Here is a 16,735-nt window from a genome sequence, read left to right as displayed (position 1 = left end):
TGTGGAATGCTAATGTTAGCTGGCTAGCATGTGCTTGCATTCCTGCCCACACTGTATCCTGTCCCGCCCGCTGTTTGCCACAGCAAGCAAATAAATTTCGCCTTGCCAGTTCGGGTCTGACCGCGGCATAATGCAACCGCAGCTTTCGAATGTTGGCCACTGAGCAGTAACACTAGAGCTCAGGCAGAGCCCATTTATCCAGCCAAGTCTTCTCAACGAGACCGAGGATTCAATCCAGCAACCTTAAAGTCACAAGACCCCGTCTCTAGCCTTGAGGCTTTTCTCTGATCACTAGATCACAGAAACAACTGTAATATGTAAATGCAGTCAAAGCAGGCCAAACATCAAGTACAATAAGCTTGCAATGTTCTGACATAAACCTCAGTGACCTGACCTGATCCACAATCCTGACACCTAGAATGAGTGCGCAGTAAAGTGCGATGCTGCTCGGGGATCAGCAGGAGGAGGACCACCCAGCAGTGGAGGTAATCCCATAGCTGCAGGGTTGAAGCCTTGCTGCGTACACACTCTGACAGGCTAGGCCACTCCTGGATAGGATATTAGAGTGGAGCGAAAGTACAATGGCACCTATTGATGACTGGTGTTAGGTTTTATCCTGCCATGCTCTACTCTGCTTTTGGTGAGAAAGAATAATCAAGCACATCTCTCTTGCTCAGTTACCCCCCCCCCCACACACACACCCCACCCCCACCCTCTGCCAGCTGGTGTACAGTTCAACCTAGTTTTAATTACAGGTGGGTGATAGCAGTGTTTTAAAGACCAGGCTGGCTGTTCCAGGAAGGCTAATGTGGCTCCTCCGCGAATTCTGATATCAAAAGTTAATATCTTATTTTTAGGGATTTACAATATATCAAAGTATTTAAACTATATGCAAATATATATTCAATATATTCAGATAATTATAATATATCTAGTATATGGAGTATTTTAAGTCTTCTCCTGCCAATAGATTGTAGTATCAATTAATCAGCATAATTTCGAGTCATTTTTCAAAATCAAACCATCAGACATTAAATTTATAGTCGAACACACAGACAAAAATCATTGACGTGATATAAATAAGACTGGGTGTCAAACCCCAGTAAGGACCAAAAACTGTCAAGTGAAGCGGGACTTTTAGATCTTGCAGTCATTCTTTGCTAATTCCCAACATACATGAAGAAATCACAGATTTCGCAACTCTGAGATGCCATATTCTGGCACCTTTTGCCTTTAAGGATGGAGACATTAGAGGTTGATGGAGACAGAGGAAAAAGGGGACGGGGATGCCTCCAGCTGAAGCAGAACTGATGATATCATGTCTACTTTACGTCACAGCCACCAGGACACCCTGAAAGAGGGGTTTTGAAGAAAAACATGGTAATACTTCTCAAAGACTTTGGTATTGGGACTGAAACTCAGATAATGTATGCATACTAGAGATGTAAAATTTCAAACAATACTCGCTGAGCAACGGAGGCGTAAAAGGCACCTATAAGCACTCCAAGGGAAAACTGAGAAACTTAATGCAAATGTCCCCCGACACAATGCTTACAATTGTTTTCCGCTCCAGTTGGAGATCTCTTCCAGCTCAGATACATGACCACAATGCCAATCAGGCTTCACAGCTTAGGCGTCAACGTTGTATTAAGAGAGTAACGCATGTACTGCAAGGTAAAAAAAGAAAAAAAAAAAGCTCTTCTTCACTTGGTAAACAAACTGTGCAACAGGAAATGAGCATCTCCTTTATGTGCTGTATGGCACCTACGTCAGGAAATAACTGTTAGTCAAAGTATGAAGAGCCTGTGCTCAGTGCAACACGGCCACAGACCTTCAACTTCAAGAGAGGCCAGAGTCTGCCGACTACTCTGTGTGTGTACAGGCGAACGCAGCGTAAATTAACACAACAACAGCACATTGTAATTGACCACTTAGCACCTCAGGTTACTGTGGGCAACCATCTCCACTTTGAGCCTCACTGGATTGGCAGATACACAGAGCAGCCCACTGCTGGTTCTGCTTTAGCCCGTCAAACACACTCACATCAAACACTCAGCCGGCGGCACTCTGCAAGATATAGAGATGGAGAGAGAGAGAAGAAAAGAAAGAGAAAGAAACGGAGAGGGCGTGACAGAGATGCACTGATTCAAAGCAACCCCCAAAGTGGAAGCCCGGAGATAAACAACCAATCAGAAGAGGATCGCTGTCCAGCCCAATCAGAACGCATTCCAATGAGAATCCTCTCCAGACCCAAGCAACTAACCCGCGGAGGTGTGCACAAAAAATATGACACATACACACAACATGACCTAGATATACAGCAGCATCCTATCTAAGGTCCTGACAATGTCTGGCCTTAGCATGACTAAAACCCAGAGAGTCTGTATTCAATCTACTCTCAGTCTCAATCTCCTCTCTCGACTCTAACTGCTCATCTCTTTGTTCGTCCTGGCAGCACTAGTGCAAACAGTGTTGCATGTACATGAGTTTGTGAGTGTGTGTGTTGTGTGTGGGGGGGAATCCATGATTCCATTGCAGACAGATGGGATTGGTGTCTGGGCTCATTCCTGGCAAAGGATAGCCTTGTTTCAGAGAGAAGAGCAACGAGGATAGTTGCGGGATGCATCACAAAGGGATGTCAGCATGTGTGTGTCTGTGTGTGTGTTTGCACACACATGTCTTTCTGACATAGGCTACTTTTGGGGACAAAACCAGCTAACTGTTAAAGCTTGTGCAACTGGGGATAAAATCTGTGTCCCTAATTGCAAGACAGCACATTTTTGGGTCAGTGGTTAAGGTTAGGGTTAGGTTAAGGTTAGGCAAGTAGTGGTTGTTGTTAGGGTTAGAGTAAGCCTCCAGGAAATTAATGTAAGCCTATGTAATGTCCCAAAAAGTGACTGTACGTGGTGTGTGTGTGTGTGTGTGTGTGTGTGTGTGTGTGTGTGTGTGTGTGTGTATGACTGTGACTGACTTTGAGGAGATAGACTTCCTTTGGTTTGGAGATAAAAGAGTACAACATGCTAAGAAATAAGGGTGCAGGGATTTGACTGCGAGACTGCGCGCACACAAACAAGTTTGTGCTCGCCTGCTTGCAGTATGTGCGAATGTGTGTGCGTGCAGTTGTGTCTCTGCCAGTGTTGCATGAGAGTGTGTGGTTGTATAGATCCCCTCTTGGCAGCGACAGTGTAAGCTGAGGAGGGTCTTACATGGGCTTTAATCCTGTGCTGAATGTCATCGTACAAGTGTGGCTTTTCCACGGGCCCAGATAAGAGAGCGAGAACGAGAGGGAGAGGGAGCTCTGCTGCACATGTGTTAGCCGTATGCATGTGTGCATGCCAGTGTAAGTGCATAGATGTATGGGAAAGGCACCCTTGTAAAGTAGCCTGACCCACTGGTTTGATGACAAGGATTATAGCAGTGACATACAAAAAGCTGTGAGGGACAGACAGAGCAGCTACAGCACTAATCTGCTTGTCTGAGCTGATCTAGTGACAGAGAAAGAGGCCATACTGGCATCCAACTCTAAGGTTTCACTGGAAAACACAACCTGGCTGAAAACACACCACTCAGCCCAACAAGCTGAGCTGTGTTGGACTAACTTTGGTTCAGGCCAGGGGTTTATACACTTTTTTTTCAGCGTGGGGCCCAAATGAAAGTTTGTTCTGTAGCTCTAAGACTCTGGGGCTTTAAAACATTTTACTACCCATGTCGCATGGGTGCCCTGCAGCAAAAGGCCAGTGACCCAATTTGGGATTTGAAGCCTAAGCTCAACAAACATTATTCGGGTTTGAATAGGTCACTGATATAGAATGTCAGCAACTTTTATTTTCAGGAAAATAAAGCCATCATAACTAATTACACTGCGAGACATCAATTATGGAGGAAGGTGCTGTTTTGACAAATGGCAACACAGCACATCTTGCTTTTTACAAGCTTCCCAGACATGGACGACCTTTGGGAAAGTGTTGGGCTAGCGTGAGAAATAAACTGCAGCCTACTGTTATACGAGGCCTAATTAGTGGTCAGCCCCTAATGTTGAGTGGCAGTCCAAAGGTTGTTGATGTTATTACAGTAGCTCCCCGATAGCCCAAGTTATGAAGCCTCTCCGCTGACTCTGCACTGGGATGACTTTCAGCGGGAGGAAACAGGTAAATTCCTGTTAGTTTTCCTCCTCAATTCTACAAGGAGTGTCCGATAGCAGCTCTGGCATTTCTAGAATAGGGAAAGAAAATAGTGAAATTCCTTCTGCTATTACTTATTAAAATACATTTAGTGTTATTTCTGCGCCACAGTGTTTCCGTGGGTGTCAATCTTGATCAAAAATGTTTGCTTTCTATTAGGCGGTTTAAGTGCATGTATGTGTCTGCGTATGTGTGTGTACGCAGCGGTGCCGAGGCATCACGAGTGCTGCATGTTGCAGGGTGTGACATCTTTTACTCAAAGTGAAAGGTACAAAATCAGTAATGATGAAGTGTCACATACAGTAAAGTCAGGAGGTGTGAGTCCTCCTTTTTCTAGAAGCCCCCACTCCCTCTGCCTCGGAGCAGTGGGTACATCTATGGCTAGCAGCCTCGGGGTGGGTCTATATGTTAAAAACCCAGTTTGGGGAGCAACACAGGACTTACCCAAGACCTGAGGCTGTGTGGTATTTTTAGTGCCTTTAGTGTGTGTGTGTATGTGCATGTGTCTATGTGTGTTTGTTCAAGAGGGAGAGGAGGGGGAGCACAGGAAGTCTGAGGAAAATAACAGGTTTAAAGTCAAAAGGCTGTGATTCCCTTTTCTCTGTCTGCAAATCCCCATACCTCCCTCCATCAGTGGCTCTTTGTGGATGCTCAGACTTTCTTTTTGGGATGTAATCCAGCTTGAACAGGGGATCTGACCTCTACAGCGTCCCCCTGAGAGTTCTCCTTATGCACAATGATTTTGCGCTCTATCTCTTAAACACAAACATATACGCACGCAAACGTTCACAAGTGCTTCCCCAGGTGCGAGTTTCTCCCGAGGGAAGGGCTTTTGTGTGCTGCCATCTCCATAAGCTCACAAAACACCCTCATAATCCTGCCAATCTCTCGCTCTCCTTTTCTCTTTCTCGATCTTTCTTTCATACACGCACACACTCACCACTGGCTGCGCAGAAACTCACACTAAGGATGTGCAATCAACCTATTTTACCCTTTTGACCTGAACATCACCCAGATCCAGCACAGTGACGAGAATTGCGTTTCTAATTCTTTATCTAATTTCTGATCTATTCTTGATCTCTGTCAGTCAACCGCAAAAAATACTTGGATGTATCTAGTGGCAATGGCATCTGAAAGAGCGATGGAGATAACTGATAAAGACAGAGCGAAAAAAATGAGGGAGCAAGAGGTGAAAAATAGCGACAGCTTGAGGTGTACTGATTTACGACTATGGGCTGGCTGAGCCATTTCTGCACTGAGAGCAAACCAGAGAGGAGTTTACAGACACAGACTGAATCACACCTGGCATGTTCAGACAGAGAGGGGAGGATGGGGTGGTTCAGTAAAAGTATTCCAGCTTATAGTTGAAGACTTTGACAAACTTTGAATGTTTTAATACAAATTTAAAAAGTAATCACAAATCCACACCATGTAAAATTGCATGTATATGACCAGCCAATCAGGAAAGGCCAATTATTTAGGGTTCATGTTACTTGTAGCGTGTTTGAGATTATGAACCTGAGCCAGCGAATTAGTGGTCACAAATGAGAAAGCACTATAGTGTCATTTCAATTACATACTGGAGGAAGAAAAGTAAATGCTTATTGTCTTCTGGCAGATGTGTTTGCACACTTGAACTGAAAACCCCAATAACAATGACTGGGAAAAAGACTTAACTACCACAACGTAGCATAATGCTTTAATAAAACGAGTGCGGTCAGAGCACTCAGCAGTGTACGGTACAAAAGGAGAGAGAAGCACTGAGATTATTTGTTGAACCGGGGATGTCGACCAGACTGTATAAAACACAAACCCTCAGAAGGCACCAGGACATGCTTCACCCAAAATGCCCCGTCTAGTTTATTGTTTTATTGAATATGTAATCCACATTTACTTAAAAATCAATACCTCACAAAACTAAACTAAAACTAAACTGCTAATAAAATGAAATCCCTAAACAATATCAAAGTAAAACTAATTTTAACTGCGACTCAAATAACCCTGTGTGGACAGCATGAGCAGTCTCTGGGTTCATGGTTGGCCGCCGTCAGCGGCCGTAAGATGAACCCCACTGTGGTCTCACTGTGGTTAGAGGACAGGTCTCCTCCAGTCTGCTATCAAGCAGATAGCAGGTCACCTGAGTGAAGGCAGGTGGGGCCTATTCAGTGAACTGGCTCAAACATGTTGGCTGTGCTGGCCTTTACCCACTGGGTTGCCTGCATGGGACTGCGTAGATTCATTCTGATTAGATGAGCACACACATGCAAAGATTCACTGCATGGATAAGCACTAATGAATAGAGATTTACCGGTGATCATAGAAGTAGCATTACAAAATCTACGTATTAGTCTGTGCTCCTGCACGTTGGCACGTTTGCACGAGCAATTGTGTGTGTGGCCATGTCTCTGCGTGTGTAATGAGTGTGTTGTGGGTGGGGAAAGGGAGTTTACTCAGACAAACTGCCTTATGATCCGCACATCAGGTGTCTAACTGTCCTCTCCTGTGTACATCTTCAAGAAAACCACAGAAAAAAAAACGTGAATAAACTTGTCTGCCTCATCTTGCCAGTCCTTCCTTCCCCCCACCTTCTCCTCCTTCTCCTCCTTCTCCTCCTCCTCCTCCTCCTCCTGCTCCTCTGTCTGCTGGGGCTGAAGAAGCGTCTCTGGGTCGTGTCTGTCTACAGCTTCATGAACTGACAGTGACAAAGCAACTCACCGCTCTCCATTTACCTACTTAAATAATATTGTGCGCTGCATTTTAAAACACCAATACATCATTGTCCAATTAATCATGATGCCACAGTAAAAATGCAGTACACAAATACTGGAGATGATTAAGAGGGAGGTCCTGTCTCAAGCCAAAAACCACTGCTTCCTTTCACAAACAGGGCTTTCTAATGCCAAAATCCTGCCTTACCGCAGGGACTAAACCTGTATCAGAAACTGTTCCACTGAGAAGAATTTGAGCACCTCTAGCCTTAATATTTTACCCATTAGATGTGCACTTGTGTGCTATCAGATCATCATGGGAGGTGTCATTTTTTGAATGCTACGTGCTAACGTAAAACACCTTCGGCACCACGCGGCTTCACAAGAAAAGGGCCCTTTGGAAAATTAATTCAAGTGTTGTCTCAGAATGGACTGAAATAGATACAGCATACAGCGCACACAGATGTCATTGCTCAGGTGTTGCTGAGTTATTGACTTCTCTCCACTCATGTTCAACCTGGTGGAACGACCTTTGACCTCACAGACTGATGATGCTGACAGCTGGCTGAGGGATGGCCTCGGTCAGACGCCTCTACTGACCCCCAAGCTGTGGTTCACTGGTCACCAAAGACCACATGTGTGAAGAGGTACCCACATACCCAACAATAACCCAAATGCACACACACTTGTATGTACATGTGCACATAAGCTTACACATAGTCATACTACTAGACTGCAACTTGGACAAACATATTCAGAATAATGAACCACTGTCTTACACTCACTCCTGAATGTCTAACGAGTACCAGTAACACTCAGCTGAGGTGTGTTGATTACATGATTACAATATTTCTTCAGGTGACTTGTGAATTTATGTGGCATCAGTATGTAGTAATTAATGCGCGAGGTAATAGCTGTTTACGCTGGAGACTGAATCTGGCACACCGTGCAGAAAAAGCGGCAGGGCCGGCTTGACAGTTTTCGATGCCGTTGGCAGACCTTGAATTTAAATTTACCAATGACAATTTGGTAGACCTGATATTTAAGGCATGGTATTTTGTTTACTGTTAAAAGGAATGTGAAAACACATCCGAGCTGCAAACTGCTATAATCACAATTGGAAAATTGTGAGCACTGAAGGGTGATGTCATTTCCCACAGTCGCTTCTCACTGTTTTATTTTCCGATATCAATTCTATGCGCTGTGAGAGTGTTTGGTTTTGAGGTGTCATCATCAGCCTGAAGATAAGAGAACACAAAGACCAAAAGTCTCGGCGGCTGCAGGTGCAGGCAGGCCTGCTGGCTGCCTGTCGGCGGGGGGACCTTTGTTTGTGGATCCTCTTCCCCAGTCACTATAGTTACAATGATTAATCGATTAGCTGTCAGCTATTAAATTAATTGCATCTATTTAGATAATCGATTAATCATTTTGAGTTATTTTTTAAGAAAAAAACAAGACATTTGAGGACATCATCTCGGGCTTTGGGAAGGACTGATGGACATTTTTCACCATTTTCTGACATTTTATAGACCAAACAACTAATCGATGAATCAAGAAAATAATCTAAAGATTAATCAACAATGAAAATAATCATCCGCTGCAGCCCTACCTCTCATCTATGCTGTTCATAAACACAGTTAGAAATTGACAGAAGTATGAATATTGAATCATAAAAGATATGATCACAGCTATAATATTCCTATCTTATCTCAATCATGACTTCAGAATACTGCACTACATGAAGTACCATATCTTGTAAGTAGTTTCTAATATCACTTTAAAATATTCATACTTGTGAATTTTTGGTTGTATTTACACCTTGTAGAGTACCCAAAATTATCTTTGTATCAATTTCTCATATCATAGCATACGTTCTTTTGGGAGTTTAGTGATCTTATTTCTCTCATTTTCTCTCATAGAGTATGATGTAGGATAATATTACTAGAGTATCTCCAGAAATTGGGGAAGGTATTTGTCTGCCAGCCACAGGTGCTGCTGCAGCAGGCAAAGCTGAACAGAGTAAGCAGAATATTCATAAAACAGTCACATCAGGATCATCACTCCCAGCCTGATGTTACTGGCCTTTACTACTGGTTCACCAGCAGATACAAGAGGCCAATCCTCACAATAATCTGCCAAATGGCAACAACATCAACATCACTTCAGTACCAAGGAGAGTGCATGCCGAAGGTCTGATCAGGTCTTCATCAATTAACAAGATTTTACTCTGCAGCATCATCCTCACTGTCAGAAATCTGACTAGAATATGGATAAAATCATTTATGTTGGAAGGTAATCTTTTAAACTAAGATTAGAACAGTTTTGCAGCTGAAAGATTCACCAGACTAAAATATTTCTCTGTTACTGTCACTCCCGCAAACTCTCTCTCTCTCTCACACACACACACACACACACACACACACACACACACACAAAATATTTTTTTTCATTTAACTAGCTCTGTATGTTTGTCAGTGATGGTTCAACTCCATGGTAATTAATTATTCAGTTAACTTCAAAACAACAACAAACACCAGTTATTTTCCAGTTTTATATGTCCACTGTTCTCTGTTTCATGAAAAAATTGGAGCACATGACGCATGAGATGTCTGTGCACCAGATTTTTGTTTTCTTTCCATTTTTGCAGCTTAGCCCTTGTAGACTGTAGCACAGTGATCATCTGACAAAAATCTGCCGTTGCTAATTCAAAGCGGGACACAGATCAGTGTGAGATATATTATGCAAATCAACCAACCTGCTCATTTACAGTATATCAAACTAAATCTGTGAAAGATCTTTCCTCAGTGTTTTGAAAGTGAATCTAAAAGACTACCAAGATCAGCAAAACAGCAAAGCAAAACAAAGGTCACATGGCCCTAGAGTTCATTTGGGTGGTTTCGTGCACAATGACACTAAAATGTAGCAACAAAAAACAGTATGTCTCTCATTAAAATATGTCTACCACCTGCTATGACCGCAGACTTGACTGACTTTACCAATTTGTATAAGGATGTTTGATGTGATGACCTTACAGAAAAATTTAAATCAAGAATATATGGCTTTTTTTATAATAAAAAAACTAATTTCTTTAACAGGATAAATCCTAATTGAAACCTTGTATGTCCAGCTGGATGAACACCTCATTGAAGGCTTATCTGTACGAGGTTCCCAATCAGTTTTCCACTCCCCCACAAGACTCCTGACAGACAGAAGAGGGGCCACCAGGTGCCTCCCACAGCCAGCCACTAGTAGGGGGGGGGGGGGAATCTATCGTCTTGTCAACCAAATTCACAGTTTCCTGCTTGCTTTGCTCCCATGGTTGCTGCAATTTTGGGTTCGTGAGTCAGTTTTGAAGTCGGTTTTGGGAGGGAGGAGCCCTTGGACTTGAAGGCACAACCAAACAATCAGAATCAGGCTGAGAGACAAGCACAAACATTTCTGTGACACTGTAACTAAATTGTATTTTAGAATAATAACTGGGATTGAGTATCTGCTGTCCAATTTCAGTTTTCCACTGAACATAGACTCCTTTTTCTTGACTTGCCACACACACAAGAGTGGGATACTTACTGGCATATACAATGTACACATACAAACACTGTACTGAGTGCAAACACAGCATGGGCAAATGAAAGCCATCTTCCTGACTTGTTTTAACCTGAACAAGGCCTCAATCCTTCCTGCGTGCACACACACGCACACACACACACACACACACACCACACACACAAACATATTTCTGTCCCCACTTGGAAAGCCTCTCAGCTTCTTTTTGCTTCATTCAGTACAAATAACTTCACGGTGGGATAAAAGCATAATGTTTCCAGAAAACCTCTTCCCCCCACTTTCCTTCACTCTTTTGGCCCCATGCTCTCTTTCACTTTTTCCTCCAACCCCCTTCTCTTGTGCTCTCTGTCCAAAAGGACATTCTTATTTCATTAGAGGGGGGTCTGGGAGGCCAAGAGGGTAAACAAAACCTCTGTAATCAACAGCAGGACATACACAACCACAAAGAGCCAATCAGATCCTGTTGTCCTTTTAGACAGAACCATAGCTAACCAATACAAATCCACACCTGGACGCTCACAACTCGAACTTGCCAACTCAAACTCAGCACTTAGGCTTGTGTAGAATTCAAAATGTAGCCTAGTACTGGGAGTCAAGGTTATCCATGAGAAACACCAGTCAAAGTGAGCATGAACGCCTGCAAAGACACCGATACACACACATGCACACAGATCCCCGGCTATTTGTCTATCGGTGCTGTCATCTCTGTTTGCTCATATTAGAGAGGGCTCACTCAGGGACAGGATATGGGGATTAGGTCTGGCCTTATTGCGCTGTAGCTACACACCGCTAAATGGCTCCCATCTGTTCTCACATAGAGGATGGCTAATACACGTTAGCTGCGCTCGCATCGTGCACTGCCAGAATAACAGCAGTGGATAGATGAGTAGCACTGATATCGCTAGCCACAACACCACCCTGTGCTAAAGGCTAATGTGCCGGGATTATTCTATTAGATTGGGATAAGAGGCACTAATACACACACACATACACACACACGTGCGTACACACACCATCGTGGTATCTGATTGGAGATACCAAAGCAGTAGGCTAGTCACGGGTCCAACTCTAGGTTTACCTTGAAGGAATATACAGTATGTTAGAGAAGGGCGGGCTGAAATCTGGGGAGAGGTGGAAAGAACAGGAGTGACGGAAAAAGATGGAGAGATGGAAAGAGAGGGAGAAAGGGGGCAGTGTGGTCTCTTTCATTACGGTGAATCCTGACACTGCTGCATTCTCAGCACACATGGACTGGATTATAGGCTATGTGGGCTGCTCCGGCACTGTATAGCTCAGCAGTGCTCTCTTGCACACACACATATACACACTTGCAAATGCACACACAAACACACACACACACACACACACACTTGCAAATGCACACACAAACATCATAGCTAAACACACTAAAGCTCTACGCAGCAGGAAGACAAACCATTTGCTCACACACAAGCTATAGGACTCTTAATCCCAAAAGCAGCATGAGGGCAAAGTGCACAACTACTAAGTCATTGAGGTTAGAGACAGAATCTGCTTGTGATGGTCCACCTGTGGATTACTGGGGGAAAAGAATGAGATGCACTGGAAACTATGAGTGTACCACGCTGCCTGGTTTTCTCTCTCGTTCCCACACAAATACATACACGCCTTTCTTCTCTTTTTACATCTCTATCTCTCACCTCTGACATGCACATTTACACATGTCTCTTTTTCTCCGTCTCTCTTTGTCTTACACACATGTAGTAGCTCCAAGCAAACCATAACCCTCCCTGCACAGAAATCTTTCCTCACGTCTGCGTTCAAAGGCATCCTGAGTCTATGGGGGGCTTCGATATAAAAACCCCAAAACAGGAATTATCCTTTTATGACTCTGCATTCTTCATTTTATGCTTTTTCAGCTTGCAGCCTTAAAAAAAAAAGCTTCATGTCTGTTCTGTGCTGTATTGTAATTAACTACCCCACACACTGGCTCACAACAGGGTGGGGTAGCGCGGTAAAACTTTACTACAACTGAAAAAGTGGGGCGCAGAGAGACAGACTTGTCCATCTCTGGTTTTTCTCACTGTGTCGTTTTTATCACCTATGGGCCCTGGTACGCTCTCTTTAGGCTGCTGGGTGTGTATAGGTCTAATACCACAGAGTTACCTATACAGCCACAGACACACAGAGCATGCGGCACAACCAGCACATGAGCACTTCACAGAAAGGGAGCCATAAACCTCTGAATAAACTGAGGCTCTTGAGTTGACTGAAATTCATAAGCACTGGGAAAAGGAGCCGGGTTCTATTACACTCTCTTCTGTCAGAGTTGGGTAATGCTGTGGTTATTGTGGTGCCATCAGTGTTCCCGGCTAATGGTTACTTGAGCCTCCTCAGGAAGCCTATTGTGTAGGAGATCATTAAAATATTTAGAGCAGATATACAGAACTGCACCCTGGCAAGGAGTGTATTAAGTGTAAAATTAGAAAAAATAAAAAATAGAAACTCACTGTGGACAAATGGATGCAGGGTTACCATGGTGATCGCCATCATGCCCATATTCCCTCTTCATCATCCTGTGAAAAAAAACATAGAAAAGAACATCACCAATATTAACCATCAGTTTACATTTTGTTGATACTTGATGTCAAATGTCTCCAAAAACTGCATGTGTATTGCAGAAAACGGCTTCCTTTCAGACCAAACTATTTACTGTACAAACTCTGGCCGAGCGGTTATGTCTTTACAAGTGCAGTCACATTGCCTAATGTTATGTTCCTCCAAACCCCCTGTGGCTTTTAATCAAAACAATCCTGTTTATGTTCCTCATTCAGAAAAGCTGTGTATGATATCATGAAATGCTTTCCTCGGTGTGATTGTGAGGAACCAGTAACTAAACACACAAGGGGTTTCCTTGGGGCTGAAACTGTGCAGGCAAGAGCCCTGCTAACAGGAAGGCTAATTCACTCAGACACTAACATTACAATGGTTAGCATGAGCTGGCAGCTCACAATAGCCAAGCCCTTGCCTGCACAATGCTAAACTAGACTCCAGCAAAGCGGCGTCTATGCTAACGCTACACAAAAAAAACACAAGGGCCTTGGCTGCAGTCCAAGGTCGGACTGAGTGGTTGTGACAGGCTCAGTAAACTCAGTAGGCTAGACTAAGGAGCTAAGCTATAGATATAATGGTCTTTCAATGGAACATGCTCCATGCTAAATGCTAACATGTAGTGAACGGCTGTGACAGGCCCTGTAAACAGAGCCAGACCTACAGTATAACCACTCATTCTGCCAGGTTAAGAACACACACACACACACACACACACACACACACACACACACACACACACACACACACGTCTGCACATGCACACACAAATACATACGCACAGAAACACACACACACACACACAAACACGCGCACACAAACAGGCCAAATACCATGTGCTACTTCTCATAAACGTGAAGCAGGCAGCATGTTAAGGATTAGAAAAAAAGCACAACAACCCCGAAAGAAAAGGTTGTTTAATTCTGTCTCTGATAAACACTTTATGGCTGTTTTCTATTTCCTTCCGAGGCTACTGCCAAGTATCTGGCAGCGGTACTGGCATGGCTAAATGAGAACAACATGAACACAACATGCCCGTCAAACTGCACACACTCCATGCCGAGATACGGACCTGGGGTGCATCTCAAGAGGCTAAATCGACTTCCAGTGCCTGTCTCCTCTGATTAGATTTCACCTGTCCTCAGACTAAGTCCACCACAGTTTAAGTTGAGGACAGGGAGTATACAACTGTAGTTAGAGGACTGGGATGGACCCACTAACTGTAGCAATGAGCTTTGACTGACATGTGGTTTGGGTCCGTGGAAAACTTTGAAGTGTGTTCTTGTGTTTGTGCATCCACTATTCTTGCACATGCATTTGTGCTTATGTGTCTTATATGTGCCAGTTGGGTGTGCATGCGGTATGTATGTGTTTGTATAATACAAATGCAAATGCAACAAAAAAAGGCACGCGTGGTCACTGTTATGTTATTCATGGCAGTTGCTGTATCTTGGAAAGGCATTGTGGTCTCCAGGGTGAGCGTGCAGACCCTCTTCATCATCATTATCATTATCATCATCAATCATCCTTCGAGTGGTGTCCCTGGACCCGGCAATGCACTGAACCACTGGCCTGGCCGCACTCGGATATTACATTTGAAAGGGGAAAAACGGAGGGAGAGAAGGGACTGAAGGAAAGCATGAAAGAGACAGGCATGGAGAGAAAACTTGTGGGTGGGAAGAAAATACTCCAGGAAGGAAAGTGATGTGAAAGGAAGAGACAGCAGAGGTTTGATAAAAAAAAAAAAAAAAAAAAAAAGAATTATGAAACAAAATAAAAAGGAGTGGCAAAAGTATGGTGGAAATAGGAGGTAGAGGAGAGACAGTATCCATCCAGACTGTGACCTGACATCCAACATCTGCAGTGCATGCACACACACACACACACACACACACACACACACACACACACACACACACACACACACACACACACACCTTGGAGTCCTTATCCTGCCCTCTGCTGAACTTCCCCATTAGGTCAGATATCAGGAAAAAATCAGATATGAGGAAAAGCCACGAGGTGATTGGCTGACCTCTGTCAACAGGGTCTGTTGTTTTTGAAGTGTGTGTACTTGACACAAGAGGGAGAGTGACAGAGAAACAAATTAGCTAAATAATGATCAGTTTGGTTGTAGCTTGAGGACGTTTTGGACATTTTGTTCTTATGCTAAATCTATGCAATTTGCAAATCAACATACTTGCAGGCATTGCCTTTTATCAAACCTTCCTTTAATGTATTTCTATATTTTTCCCCTTTAAAAACTATTAAACTTTAGTTTTCTCCCAAATCTTGCATACAGAGTGTGAGCCATCACAGTTCCCTTTTACTGACATAAAAATACAACTTTAATAGAAAGTATAATTCAGCCAATCGGCTCAGATTTATGAGTTATTTTGTTATTCCCCACATTCTTAACAAGATTTCCCAGCAACCCTAATAATACTTTCTTTGCAAGGCTTTTTCAGTCCAACTTGAAAAGTTGAAATATCACTTGCAGAGAGCTACTGTTTCATATGTCAAACACTATAAACACTGCTGCAGTAAAACAGTCCTGGATAGTCGATATTTATAAGCGCAAAGCAAAGGAGAGCAATGTGTGATACTATACACTGACCCCCCGCAGGTCGCAGTTTCATATGAAGCCCGCTACGGTTTTAAGTATTCTACAATACAACAGAACAATACAGAGACTTGATAGCATTACAATACTGTTTCAGCAAGTCAGATGAAAAGCACAATATAATATAAAGCATACGCTGCAATAATCTTCAGAATTAGATGTAGATAGCTCAAGTGTGTCTGACATTCTGAGGGAAAAGTGTGCATATGGATGTCAATCAACATCAGACCCTCACATTGCTTCAGGAATCAAACATAGAGTCTATCCACAGGCGTCAAAAAGGCTGACATAATCTTAAAACCAGCTATCCTGTTCACTTGCATATTGCCAAGGTATGCGTGGGGTGATGCTTGGATATGATTGTGCGCATTTGCGTGTGTTGGAGAGGTGTTAAGGACAGGGGATCCCCCGTGCATGTCTGAATGCAATTTAGACAGCAGTTTCAGAAACATTTATAAAGTCTTGAAACATGTAATAGTGCATTTCAAATAGAACAGATGTGGGAATCTAGAGGTGGAAATCCCCAGGTATTGGTCTTAAAACCCCAAACACACACACACACACACACACACACACACACACACACACACACACACACACACACCTCATATTCATAGTTTGGAATCCCCCCTATCACAACCTCTTGACAACAATAGGGCTGTGATGAGTTTATATTGCATTCAATAACTCAAGTTTTTTCTTTTAATCAGCTAATGTGAAATCATCTCTGTCTTTCTTTGAAGATTGCTTTCTCCCGTAAGCGATTTCATCTAGTTGCACAGTACCAACAAAGACTCAGGCGTGCATCTACACATGCACGCGTGCAGGCACGCACTCCTGAAGTATGCACACAAGGATGCACGCACGCTCGCACAAATACACAAACACTTCGTGCTGATAACAACAGCAGTTTGTTCTTCTTCAGCTGCCTTCAAACAGACACATCAAGTTTGTCCTCAGGGCAGTCTGGATATGATACTCAGACAGAGAGAAGCAGCTCGTACGAGAGATGAGTGATATATAAACTAATCTCGCACACAAATGCCATCGATCAAAAACACTCATTT

The 16,735-nt window shown here is 43.3% G+C and overlaps 1 protein-coding gene across 5 annotated transcripts in view; it reads right to left on the bottom strand.

Annotated features, from left to right (window-relative positions):
• The window catches only part of LOC143327080 (ERC protein 2-like), a 144,420-nt gene that overhangs the window by 22,807 nt on the left and 104,878 nt on the right, over positions 1-16,735 (bottom strand). For all 5 annotated transcript variants that reach the window (XM_076741233.1, XM_076741234.1, XM_076741235.1 and 2 more), the window contains one exon: positions 12,946-13,011. In XM_076741233.1, coding sequence (XP_076597348.1) covers positions 12,985-13,011 — 27 coding nt within the window. In that variant the 3' untranslated portion in view covers positions 12,946-12,984. The remainder of the gene's footprint in view (positions 1-12,945; positions 13,012-16,735) is intronic.

This window comes from Chaetodon auriga, chromosome 10 (genome assembly GCF_051107435.1).
Source record: "Chaetodon auriga isolate fChaAug3 chromosome 10, fChaAug3.hap1, whole genome shotgun sequence".
NCBI classification, from domain to species: Eukaryota; Metazoa; Chordata; class Actinopteri; order Chaetodontiformes; family Chaetodontidae; genus Chaetodon; species Chaetodon auriga.
This window is presented reverse-complemented; position numbering and strand designations above follow the sequence as displayed.